The sequence below is a fragment of the Nannospalax galili genome, unplaced genomic scaffold (genome assembly GCF_000622305.1).
Source record: "Nannospalax galili isolate Female #2095 unplaced genomic scaffold, S.galili_v1.0 scaffold471, whole genome shotgun sequence".
In the NCBI taxonomy this organism is placed as follows: domain Eukaryota; kingdom Metazoa; phylum Chordata; class Mammalia; order Rodentia; family Spalacidae; genus Nannospalax; species Nannospalax galili.
In genome coordinates, this window is record NW_008330333.1 from 2,577,177 (window position 1) to 2,590,017 (window position 12,841).

At 45.9% G+C, this 12,841-nt stretch overlaps 1 protein-coding gene across 2 annotated transcripts; it reads right to left on the bottom strand.

Moving 5' to 3' along the window:
* Nucleotides 1–2,452: 2,452 nt before the first annotated feature.
* On the bottom strand, nucleotides 2,453–9,750 carry Nmral1 (NmrA like redox sensor 1). 2 transcript variants are annotated; one of them, XM_029570232.1, is made up of 5 exons: nucleotides 9,427–9,750; nucleotides 6,619–6,926; nucleotides 5,009–5,258; nucleotides 3,993–4,183; nucleotides 2,453–2,726 (listed from the first exon to the last, which is right to left on the bottom strand). In XM_029570232.1, exons 1-5 carry the CDS (start codon nucleotides 9,464–9,466, stop codon nucleotides 2,547–2,549), a joined length of 969 nt encoding a protein of 322 aa, XP_029426092.1. In that variant the 5' UTR covers nucleotides 9,467–9,750; the 3' UTR covers nucleotides 2,453–2,546. The 2 variants fall into 2 exon arrangements, with proteins under 2 accessions (XP_029426092.1, XP_008844564.1); XM_008846342.3 differs by having other exon boundaries at nucleotides 6,619–6,857; nucleotides 9,427–9,733.
* Between the last annotated feature and the right edge of the window lie 3,091 nt (nucleotides 9,751–12,841).

Consider the following 12,841-nt stretch of genomic DNA (forward strand, 5'->3'; position numbering starts at 1 on the left):
GCAGGAGGCTCAGGAATTCAAGGCCATCTTTAGCCACATAGTGAATTTGAGGCCAGCCTGGGCTACATGAGACTCTTTGGGACTGGTTGTCACCTCTGTGTGAGGCTGGCCTGGGTCTCTAGTGCCTTGCTCATGTGACCACAGAGGCTTTCTTGCTGCCATGTGTGGTCACAACAGTTCTGAGCCCAGGGTTAGCATTTGTTAACAGAGTGCAACTTAATGTCAGCACCCACAGTGGAGGAAGGACCTGTGCCTAACCACATTGAGTTACAACCAGGAGATGGGAAAATGAAGCCGCTGGGCATTAATGTATAGTTTTGGTGAAATGGCTCAAAATGTGAGGTGTTTTGTATGCAGTATGAGTAATTTCTTGTGGCACACAGAACATCTTGAAGAACACTGTGTGCAGCTCTCCACTGAACTGCATTTGCAACTTGGGATGTTCTCACTGTGCTCTGCAATGAGGGCTGGTGGATACTACCACTCAGCCTGAAGCGCACTTCGAGGTTAGCAAGGTTCTGACTTTATTTGGCAGACAGGAGAGAAGGTAACTTGGGAGGGGTAGGGGTTAGCCACTATTTTTTACAAGTGCCTGCCAGGTGGGCACCAGATGAACAAGCACCAGTGTATGCCTTGGTCCTGCTACTTGCTGGTGAGGAGCTGGTGGGGGCTCAGTATCCACCCTGGACCTGAATTTTGGCTGGCTTTACCCAGGTTTGGGTGGTACTGACCTGGTCACATTTAGGATTGGGGGGGTGGAACTAAAACACCATGGGCAGTACATAATCTGTTATGTTTTCTTGACCCTAGTGTACTCAATACATACTTGTCCTTTTTCCTTCTACTCTGTTGGGAAACTCCTGCCCTTCCCCACATACCTCAGCATAGTCATTACCTCCTGAGGCTGATCCTATACCCACTGATTGGTCTTCCCCCTAACATTTTCCTTCTTTGGTGCTGAGGATGAAACCTAGGGCCTTGTGCATTTATGTTGTACCTCTCAGCTGTCCCAGTAACCCTCCTGCCCCGAGTTGCTACTTATCCCCATCTGTTCTTTGCAATTTGATATCAATCTATAATAGTTTGTGTATCCTTCCCACTAAATAAGCTAAAGGCAGACAACATAACTTATCTGTTAACCCCGTATTTTAGGGCTCCACACAGAGGAAATACTTGTTAACAAAGAGCCCACAGTGAAATGAATGGTGGGATTGCTGCTCCATTTCTTGCTTGAGGGGTCTGATAGCAGAGTGGGACAGTAAAGAGTGTGCAGGTGGTTAGACAAACTCATTCACAGGTGATAATTCATAGACCTGCCATGATATCCAAGCAAGTGATTTAGGTCCTCCTGGCTTCTGTTTCTCCCTCCTTACTGCATAGAGGTGAGTTTACCTATCATGATGGTCTTAGCCACAGGCAATATCACCTTGTCTCCATAGTGTCCACAGCTCTGCTACATCTTCCATTTGTTTTTGTGTGGTGTATGCATGTTTATGTTTGTGTGTGTGCACATACATATGGAGGCCAGAGGTTGAAGTTGGGTGTCTTCCTCTTATCACTCTCCTGTGTCACTATGTCACCTTCTCCCTCACTACCTCTGCTTCCTGAGGGCTGGGGTTAAATCACCACACCTATTGGTACCTTTTTTTTTTTTTTTTTTTTCCTTTTTTAGTCTTTTGAGATAGGATCTACCTGTAGACCCAGCTGGCCTGGAACTTGCCATATATGCAGACCAGGCTGGCTTCAATCTCAAAAACCTGCCTCTGTCTCTGGGATTAAAGGCACACACCACCACGCTCAGCTCCACCCTGTTTTTTGAAACAAGGTCTTTGAGCCTGGTGCTCACCAATTCAGTAATACTCTCTAGCCATCCTGTTTCTACCAAGCCCAAGGGATCCTCCTGTTTCTACCAGTGCAGTGCTAGGATTACAGGCCCACACCTGCCCTTTTTTTTACATGGGTGCTGACCTCATGCTTGCAGCAAGTACTTTACTGATTGAACCATCTCCCCAACTCCATTTCTTTTTCTAATCCATTTTGAAGGTTGCTTACATGTTGGCTTCACCTATCTAGGATGCAAATGAAGAGAGAGATCCAGGTCTTCCCTTACCTCCTGTCCTTAACTCGCAATAAATGCAGCACATGGTCTCAGTGGGTTTGGCCCTGCCTGGGGACACATGGGGGTGTCAGACGCATTGCTGCTGGTAGCTGGCTGAGTTCCTGTCTCTGCTCTGTTCCCATGGATGTATTCTAAGTGCAATGGGGAGAGTGGGGGCTGGTCAGGGCTGTTCTCAGGGCTGAGGGTGGAATACTTCATTACTTTAAACATACCAAATGATCCCTTCAGCCCACTTGGTACCTCCTGCTGGCATTTTCATGCTGTCAGTGCCCATTTTTGTGCACCACTCTAACCCACATCCCACCAACAGCCCTTTTCTTTTAGAAAACCATCTGTGAGAACAATGGCTTTATTTGAAAAACAAACACAAAACTATACACAAGGAAGGACAGTTGTGCCTCCCATTCCCCAGCTAAAGACTTCAAGATCACAGCAGGGCAAAGTCCCCTTTGTGCTGCTCCAGCCACTGGTCCAGTGTCTGGGCCTTGGGGTTCAGTTGCAGGGTCAGTTCAATGTTTCGGTCAGGTTTCAGGGTGTAGAAACGGAACATGTTGGCCAGGTCATGGGCCCCAGGGAAGCCAAGCTTCTCGTAGTCCTCAGGAGTTGTCTGGAAGCAGAGAGTCCACTGTTTCTGCCTCCTTCAAAGCCCTGGGGAGGCCAGGTGGGGATGGCTTCCTCCAGAGCCCTGGGAAGTCTAGGTGGACCTGGCACCATCCAAGAGCCACTATTGGCCCTGTAAGTCACTGACCCAGGTCCTTACTATGAGGCCATGTGGAACTTTCTACTAGATAGTCAAGACATGGAAACCATAGTTCCTTCACAAGCTACCTGACAGTGGTCAGTTTAAAGGCTGCTTTTCAGTCATGAGATGAAAGCTGTCAATGCCTTTCAGAGCGAAAATGGTAACATCACTTTCTAGTTCAAAAGTCAAAGCTTTTCTTTCAGCCCCCCCTCTTCAAATCCTCCACAATCCTGGCCTAGCCCCACCCCTTTTTAAGGTAAGATGACTACTTGGTATGTATTTTCTAGACACTAAGCATTATACTAAGAAAGTGTACTGTCCATTATTTCATTTAATCCCCATAGCAGCCTATGAAAGTAGACATTATTAATATACCTGCTTCCTAAACAAGAGAAGGGTCATGGAATGTCCAACATCACATGCTAGCCTTAGGGGCTAGAACAAGGATCTAAAGCCAGGAGCTCAGGAGATGGCCCTGCTGACCACACTTTACCCTGTTTGGGTCTGGACTGGGGCTTTGTGGGTGTCTTCTGTTTCTTGACTCAGCATTTCCCAGAATGTTTTTAATGAACAGGCTTTACATTCATAGCAGGAAGAAGAAACATCAGAAAAAAGGCACCCATGAGTCTGGACAGGAAGCACAAGGGTCAGATCCTGAATTTTTGGCCCTTTTGAACTTGACCCTTACTGTTCATTCATTCCTGGAAACTTTTGTCCCCTTGGTTAAAACTAAGCCAGAAATTTCACCCTGGCATGCTAAGCTCCTAAGAACAGAATGACTATGTCAGTGAACTTAGATTTACCTTACTCAGAAGGATAGGCATCCTTAGATACTCCTTTCTTACCCTCAAAAGATCCCTTTGGGGGCCAGTGAGATGGCTCAGCAGGTTATCACCTTTTGCCAAGTCTGATGACCTGAATTTGATCCCTAGAATCCACATGGTGGGGAAAACTGACTGCCACTAGTTGTCTTTTGACCTCCACACAAGTACTATGGCATGTGCATGTCCACATCCACACACATCCATTTTGTGTACTTGCACACAAAATAAATTTAAAACCACCCTCTTGGGAGTTAGAAGCACCTGGTAGGAGCTAACACTTCACAGCTCCAGGGAAGGAGGAACCCACCTTGGCATGGTGTACAGTCTTGCCAATGTGCTTCGTGAGCAGGGTGGCATACTCCTCTGCAGTGTGCCTGCAGGTACTGAGCCCAATGTTCTGCCCAACATACTCTTCTGGCTTTTTCAACAGGCTGAGTACCACTGGACCCAGGTCACTCACAGCCATGCCATCCATGGGGACATCACCCATGGGCAAATCTGTGAGAGCAGAGATATGTTGGCAGGGACAGAGTTGCTGGTGGGAGTAGAGGAGAGGTTTATAGTTGGTTTTCCCAGCATCCAGTCCTTTGGGTCTTTGTCCACTTCTGGCAGCAGTAGTACCCAAGTTCTGCAAACTATAAAGGTCTGTGCCGGTGGGTTATCACTCCCTGGGTAGGCAGGACTCCTGAGCTGTCTACTAACACCTGTATCCTCATAAGGTATTGTTCACAGAGGACAAAGAGTGGCCAGGAGGTACCAACCCCTCCAGCTTTGACCTCTAGTACATCTTGCTTTAGTCCATTTGACCAAGTGGTTGGCAGGCCCTGACAAGACCAAGCCTTTCTACTTTGTGAAATCTAAAACTGAACCTCACCATCCAGATCCTCTGCTTCCTGTTTGAGAGCAGTAATAACTGCTCTCAGTAAAGGGAACAGCATCACATCATTCTCACCCTGGTAGACTTTATTGCTCCTAGGGACCATTGTGTTAAATTCTTTTCTTTCTTTTTTGGTCTTTTTGAGACAGGGTCTCCCTGTAGTCCCAGCTGGCCTGGAATTCACTATGTAGACCAGGCTGGCTTCTATCTCAAAGAGGTCCACCTGCCTCTGCCTTCCAAAAGGCTGGGATTAAAGACATGCGCCACCACGCCCAGCTGTGTTAAACCCTTTTCACAGCATGTGAATTCAAGGTCCAGCAAGGTTAGATGACTTGTTCAGGCTCAAGCCTAATGTCAGGCAGTCAGGGATTAGACCCAGAGTGATCTGATGACAACCCTACTTTCAGCTCCACACTGCCTCACTGTATGTGGGATGGGGAACTCACCCAGCAAGTAGCTCTTTCCATCTGCAGCTCTCTGGGGCAGGAAATAGGACAGGAGGTTCTCAAAATAGCAGGGCAGCCGCACGCTGGTCATGGGAACGCCGATGTCTCGGAAATATTCCTCTACTTCCCCTTTGCCGTCAAAGTGGCCTGCTGCCAGCCTCCCAGTTGTCAGCTTCCTGATGTTCTCCAGGCCACTATAGACCACATAGTGGAGGCCCAGGCGTTTGGCTAGATCTGCTAGGAGTTTGCCCTGGTGACCATAGGATAAGAAGGTATGTGTCCCTGATCACTCCTCCCTTCTCTCACATTAACCCTATAACTACCACATCTGCAAGGAGAAGATCCAGGCCCAACTACTTGTACCCCAAGGAAGCCCTCCGTTCTGGAATAGATGCTCACATACAACATCACTCTAAGCCTTCAACCTCCAGGATCATCTTTGAGATCACTTGGGTTTTTCTCATTTACAGGTCACTATGCACATTTACCACTAGGTAAAAGTAAGTCAGAGGTGAAGGCAGGAGGATCAGGCATTCAGGGCCAGTTTCAAGTACATGAGACCCTGCCTGAAAAAATAAAAGCAAGTCCACTATGTTGGGAAGGGATGCATTGAAGCCCTTTTCTCGCCAGAGTAGAAACCATCTTGTCCATGGAGCTCAGCTGACTTCTTGGAGAGCTCAGTCATCTGTAGAGGAGCTACATCTTGGTGCTTAAGCACACAGGCTGCTCAGGTTCCATCTGCAATATATTAGCTGTGTGTTCTAGGACAAGTAAGTGGTTTAACCATTCTGATTCCACTGGTCAATAACTTGATACATGCCATTAAAGTAAAGATCTTGAGGTGTGACACCATCCTAGATTAACCAGGTAAACTGAAATCCAATGACAAGTATCCTAAGACAAAAGAGTTGAATATGGTGGTGCATACCTGAAATCTAGCACTTGGGAGGTTGAAATAGGATCAGGAGTTCAGGCCCATCTGAACTACATAGTTCAAGGCCAGCCTCTGTTATAGCCTGTCTCAGAAAACAAAACCAAAAAATAAAAAGGAAGAAAGTGGGCCAGGTGTGGTACTGTGTATCCTTGTAATCCCACCACTCAGGGAGTAGAGGCAGGAGGACTGCCATGAATTTAAGGCCAACCTGAGCTACTGAATGAAACCCTGTTTTCAAAAACAGGAAATCAGGCATGGCCTACAAGTCTAGCATTCACCCCAGCACTCAAGATGCTGAGGCAGGACTGCAAGTTCCAGGTACCCTTGAGCTACATAGCAAGACCTTGTCTTATACCCCCACACCCACCCTGAAAAGAAAAAACAGAAGAGGAGGCCATGAGAAGATGCAGGCAGATACTGGTTTAATACTTCCACAAGCCCAGGCACACCTAGAGCCACTGAAGCTAGAAGAGGTGAGGAAGCATTCTTCCTCGAGCCTATGGAAGGGCTCTGATCCAGCTTTTAGAACCATGGGAAATGAATTTCAATGGTTTTGAACCACCCAGGTTACAGTCTTTTGTCTATAGAAGCCCCAGGAAGCTCACACAGGTTTTCCAGGATTAAGGAGATAAGTCTGTTTCAACCAGATGGTTGTCCAGTTTCCCCACACCCTCACCTGCTTGACCTCCTGCTTCTGGCTGCAGTTCTCCCAGTAGTTGGTCACAATGAAGGTGGCATGAGCTCCAGTCAGAGCCAGCTCCATGCTCGCCTGGTCATCCTGGTCTCCTTGCACTACTTCAGCACCTTGCAGCTTCAGCTCCTTTGCTGCCCTCTGCTCAGGGTTCCGGGTCACCACTCGGACCCTGAAAGTCCCATCATCTAGCAGAGTGCGGGCCACCGAGCCCCCTTGGGCGCCTGTAGAAAGTCCAAAAGACCCTCTTGGGTCACAGCTGCAAGAATCAGTGACGTTCAGAAGGGATTGCTCTACCAAAGCAGGAAACACATGATTCTCATTAAAGCATTTTTAGGTTTTCTGTGATTTTTGTTTTGAGACAGGGTCTCAATGTAGCTCAGGTTGACCTTGAATTCTTTATCCTCTGGCCTCATCCTTCAGAGTACTGGGATTATAGGCATGAACCACCATAGCATGCTGTTTACATTTTTTTGCAGATTTAAAAATTTTTAAAAGATTTTATTTTATGTGTATGAGCATTTGCCTGCATGTATATATGTGTACCAAATGTGTGCCTGGTACACACAGAGGCCAGGAGAGGACATCAGATTCCTTGGAACTAGAGCTACAGTTGTAAGCTGCCTAACATGAGTACTGGAAACTGAACTCAGGTCCTCTGGAGGAACAGCAAGAGCTCTTAACCCCTAAGCCATTTCTCCAGCCCCAACTGTTTACCTCTTCAGTGTGTATAATTCAGGAGCTGAGAGTGCAGTTCAGTGGTATTATGTTTGCTTAGTATGCACGAGACCCTAGGTTTAATTGCTAGCACCACAAAATAAAGTGTAAACTGTGTTTAGTAGTATAATAGCTGAATTGTGTAATATCTAATTCTACTGGTGTCTTCTTAGCCTGTCTTCATTAACAGTCACTCCCCCATTTCTCCTCCCTAGCTTATCAACCAGCAATTTACTTGAAATTTTCCTTTTGTTGATTCATCAACAGCTTTTTTTTTTCTTCACATTTTTGTACTATGTGTATGTATATGCATACATGCTTATATTGAGGTCAGAGGACAACTTGCAAGAATCAGTTCTCTCCTTCCACCATGTGAGCACCAGGGATTGAATTTAGGCTGTCAGGTTTAGTGGCAAGTACCCTTAGGTGCTATCTATCTCACTACTTCACATCTACATTTCTAACTAGCATCACATTTGTACTGTTTATAACATTTTCTAGTGAGGCAGTAGCCAGTTTGCCTTTTGTCGGTGCTACTCTAGGGGCCGATGCAGGAGGTTGGTTTGACCTCAAGCTTTTAAGATCAACCTAACCAACACAATCCATTTTTTAAATTTTATAAAAAATTAGCCAGGCGTGGTGGCGCATGCCTCTAATCCTAGTACTCAGGAGGCAGAGGCAGGGGAATCTCTGTGAGTTTGAGGTCAGCTTGGTCTACATAGTGAGTTCCAAGCCAGCCAGGGCTACAGGGAGACTGTCTCAAAAAGACCAAGAAAGGGGCTGGAGAGATGCTCAGCCGTTAAGAGCACTGACTGCTCTTGCAGAGGACCTGGGTTCGATTCCCAGCACCCACATGGCAGCTACCAACCATCCTTAACTTCAGTTCCAGAGGAATCTGAAGCCCTCTTCTGACTGCCGAGGCATTGCACGACACAGGTGCACTCACATATATGCAGGCAATACACTCATACACATAAAAACAATAAAATATTTTTTAAAAAAATACCAAGAAAATAAATTATAAAGGGGTGATGGGTCTAGTGATGCACCTTTAGTTCCAGCCCTCAGGAGGCAGAGAGAGGAGGATCTCTTGAGTTTGAGACCAGCAAGGTCTACACAGTGAGTTCCAGTCCAGTCAGGGCTGCCTAGTGAGACTGTCTCTCAAAAATAAGAGCCAGTGAGATGGTTCAATGGGTAAAGGTACTTGCTACCAAGGTGGGGTCAGCAGAGGCAGGAGGATCTTTGTGAGTTCAAGGCCAGCCTGGTCTACATAGTGAGTTCCAGGACAGCTGGGGCTACAGGGAGACTCTGTCTCAAAAAGACAAAAACAAAAAACACCAGGTCTAAGGAGAGAACCTATCCTACAAGTTGTCCTCTGACATCTACATGTGGGCCATGGCATGCCTCCCCCTCTCCCAAGTAAATGATTTAAAAATAAGAATTGGGGGGTGGTTAAGAACACTGGTTGTTTTTGCAGAAGATGGGGGTTCGAATCCAGCACCCACATGGCAGCTGTCCGTATCTCCAATTCCAGGGAACAGCCTCTTCTGTCCTCCCCGGGCATTGCACAACACAGGTGCACTTACCTACATGCAGGCAATACACACATACACATAAAATAAAAATAATAAATAAAACCTTATTAAAAAAATAAGGATTTATATAAAGGAAAATCGGGAGGAGGGACGAGGAGGTAGGTGGGGCCAAAATAATGTACTACTGTTAGAAAAAGCGACATATATATAAGTTTTAATAAGCAATAAAAACTTAATTGAATTTTTTAAAAACTTGCTGACAGATTTTTTTTTTTTTTTTTTTTTTTTTTTTTTTATGGTCTTTTTGACACAGTGGCTCCCTGTAGCCCCAGCTGTCCTGGAACTCTGCCTCCCAAGTGCTGGGATTACAGGCTTGTGCCACCACGCCCAGCGCAAATATGTATTTTTTAACTCCAAAACAATCTGCGCTCAGGTTTTGCGGCCGCAGCCCACCCGGGTGGGTCTGAGCCACCCGCAGCTCTTCCTGCAAACAAGGGGCTGCAGCCATGGCTCTGTGGCCTGGCCGCCCTGGCTCGCTCACCTGTGGCTCCGAAAACCACCACCAGTTTCTTGTCCGCCATGGGGGTGAGGGCCGAAAGCGGGTGGTCCTGAGAGGCCTGGAGTCCTGGAGTTGGAGATTGGAAATCCCTTCTCGAGCGATCCGAGATCCGACTTGGCAATCTCGGTGGCCCCGGTCTCCAGTGCCCACGCCCAGATGGCGTTCGGGTGAGAAAGGATCTCTGAGAACGGAGTTTGGCGGGATCCGCCAGCCTGCAGCAGAGACCACTGCTAAGGGGAGAATGCAGCCCTACGCTAGCCTCTGGCCCCCACAGTAGCTCCAGTCTACCCTGGCAGAGCCCCCCTCCCAGCCGTGCCGTATGGATGGCCATCGCTGTGCCCAGCTTTTCAGTGCCCGGGTTCCAGATCTTGACCCTGACCCGCGCACGCAACATGTCCTCCCCCGCGCCCACAGGTCCGGATGGTTCGTCCCGGCATGCTCCAGCCGGGTGAATGTACACCCCAAGTGTGCAGATTTGTTTTGATTCATGGCACGTGGCAGCGGCTGCTGCTGGATGGAATGCCTGACTAAGCAAAAAAAGAAAAAGAAAAAGAAAAAGAAAAGAAAAAAATGTTTCCTGCTTCAGCCTTCAGAGTGCTGGGATTAGAGGTGTGGATTACCACACTTGGTTGGCTATATCTATGCTACATAAAATATTGATCTGTACTTACAAAATGTATTTGGCTTTTGCTGTTATTATTACTTGAGACAGGGTCTCATTATGTAACCTTAGTTGACCAGGAACTCTCTATGTAGACCACCAGGTTAACCTCAGACTCAGAGTTCACCCCTGTCTCCTGAGTGCTGGGATTAAAGGCCTGACTTGGTTATTATTTTGAAAAATAGGCGAACATCTGCATTTGCACATAGAGGCTGTTGCTTAATAATTATTAAGCATCCATGGCCATTAACCCCCTGAGAGCCCGTTTGTGGGAATGCTTTGTAAAATGCCTGGCTCACTTTTGAAGTTGCTGTGATTGCATAGATTGCAATGCTTGAGTTCTTCCTTTTTTTTTTTTTTTTTTTTTTTTTTTTTTTTTTTAGTCTGTAGCCCCAGCTGGCCTGGCACTCACTATGTAGACCAGGCTGGCCTTGAACTCACAGAGATCTGCCTGCCTCCTGAGAGCTGGGACTAAAGGCATGTGCTGCCACACTCTGTATTGCAATACTTTCTTAACACAAAGTGAGATTTCTTTGTGTTCAACTAAAATTTGGAAGTGCCTCATCAGTCCTCTTCTGAAAAGTTATTGTTGAGTAGGTAATACCCACTTACCTGCTTCTTAATTCATCTCATTGTGTGCATCCACCCCTCCTCCATGTCACCTTTTCCATAGCATATATTGTTGCTTGATTGCTAATAGCACTGTGAATAGTGCCCGCAACTAGATATGTAAATGACCATTAACTTCTTTTAAATACATTTTTTATTTTATTTGTATGAATGTATTACCTGCATGGTATAAGTGCACCCATGTCATGCAATGCCCACTGAGGTCAGAACAGGGCATCGGACTCCCCTGGAACTGGAGTTACAGATGGTTGTTAGCAGCCATGTGAGTACTGGGAATCGAACCTGGGTCCTCTGCAAGCACAGCCAGTGCTCTTAACTGCAGAGCCATTTCTCCAGCCCCAATGACAATTAACTTCTAAAGAGCTGCTGAATACTGCAGTTATAATGGAAGTCAGACAAACTTTCACTGTTTTCCTTACAGTCTAGCATTTGCGATGTGGTTTGTTTTTTGAGACAATATCTTGCTATGTGGCTCAGGCTGGTCTCACATTTGTAATTCTCCTGCCTCAGCCTCCAGAATGCTGAGATTATAGTTATGTATTACTCTGCCTGGCCGATTATGCTGTGTAACATACTGATCCATACTTTAAGAAAAAAAAAAAGACCTAAAGAAAAAAGAAATGCATGTGTTTATTTTAATAAATATACATTTATGTTTACTTGTGTTTGTATTTACAAATGAAGATGTAATTTATAAATTTTTAATTTTTGTTTTATTAGCACATATGAAAAATGGGTTTCAATATGGCATGTTCATATATTTATATAACGTATTTTGACCATATTCACCCTTCATTGTCTGTTGTTCCCACTCACTCCTGTTAAGTCCCTTCCTCTTCCCAACCAGTCTCCCTTCGACTTTAATTTTTTGGAGATTTTTTTTTGTTTATTTTGTTTTTATTTTATTTTAAATTATATATACGTGTGTATATGTGTATCTATATGCACATGAGTGCAGGTAACTACAGAGGCCAGAAGAGGGAGATGTAGTTACTGGGAGTTGTGAGACTCCCAATGTGGGTACCAGGAACTGAACTTTGCTCCTCTGGAAGAACAGCAGGCAGTCTTAACCACTGGGTTATCTCTTCAGCCCTTCTTTTCTCTGTTTTTCTTCCTTTTTTCTTTTTTCGACTCAGTGAGTTTCATTAGGATTGCTTACAGGAGCATGGGCACTCATTTATTAATTTTTGCATAAATCTCTTGTCATGTCTGCCACCCTACTATATTATGCTTCTATGCCACTGAGACAGGCAAAGGAAATCTAAGTCTTCCAGGAGGACTGGGCAGGTACTGGGCACTGGTAAAGCACTGTAGACATCGATTAACATCACTGGGTGTTCATAAGTTCTGTAGGGTTCTTATTATGAGCACATACATCTGATTCATTTAACTGCAAATAAGCAAAGCCTTTGGGGGATGGGGCAATCTGATTCCCTAATTAGCCTCTCCCTTGCTGTCCTAGCTGCCTTAAGTAAAAGGGCTGCCAGTCAAACAGCCAGCTGGACTGGGTTCTGCCAGCACCAGCCATCTGGAACACTCCACAGGCACCTCAATAAAATTAATGATCACAGCTGATTGCTCTGGTTCCTGAAAGCCCAGTTTCAGGCTGGAGTGCCTGAAACAGTTTGTACCAAACTCATTGCTTATCAAGAGCCTCAGTGAACTCTGGATAATCTTGCAACTATTTCTGGCAAGAAGGGGAACACTTGCCGGGCATGGTGGCGCATGCCTTTAATCCCAGCACTTGGGAGGCAGAGGCAGGCGGATCTCTGTGAGTTCAAGGCCAGCCTGGTCTACATAGTGAGTCCCAGGCCAGCTGGGGCTACAGGGAGACCCTGTCACAAAAAGACCAAAAAAAAAAAAAAAAAAAAAAAAAAAAAAAGAAGGGGAATACTTTGCCTAGTGGCCTAGTGGAAGGATGGCTATGATAGGTGCTAAGAAGCGAGAATATGATTGGCCCAAACAGAAGTCTCAATTATTCTGATTGGTGCTTAAGAGAGAAGGCTGTGATTGATCCAGAACAGAGAGCTGTGATTAGTCCAGAGCAAATGACTGTCATTGATCATTGGTCCAGATACCCTTTACAGCCTGCTCTGGCTCTCTTAG

Bases quoted from the DNA above. Each gene is read 5' to 3' on its own strand.
- Nmral1 (XM_029570232.1), bottom strand. From the start codon at position 9,466: ATGGCGGACAAGAAACTGGTGGTGGTTTTCGGAGCCACAG. The intron at 4,184-5,008 runs GTGAGTTCCCCA...CTGCTCTCACAG, and splicing joins TGGAAAGAGCTACTTGCTGG to ATTTGCCCATGGGTGATGTC. The intron at 2,727-3,992 runs GTGGGTTCCTCC...CTCTGCTTCCAG, and splicing joins AGACTGTACACCATGCCAAG to ACAACTCCTGAGGACTACGA.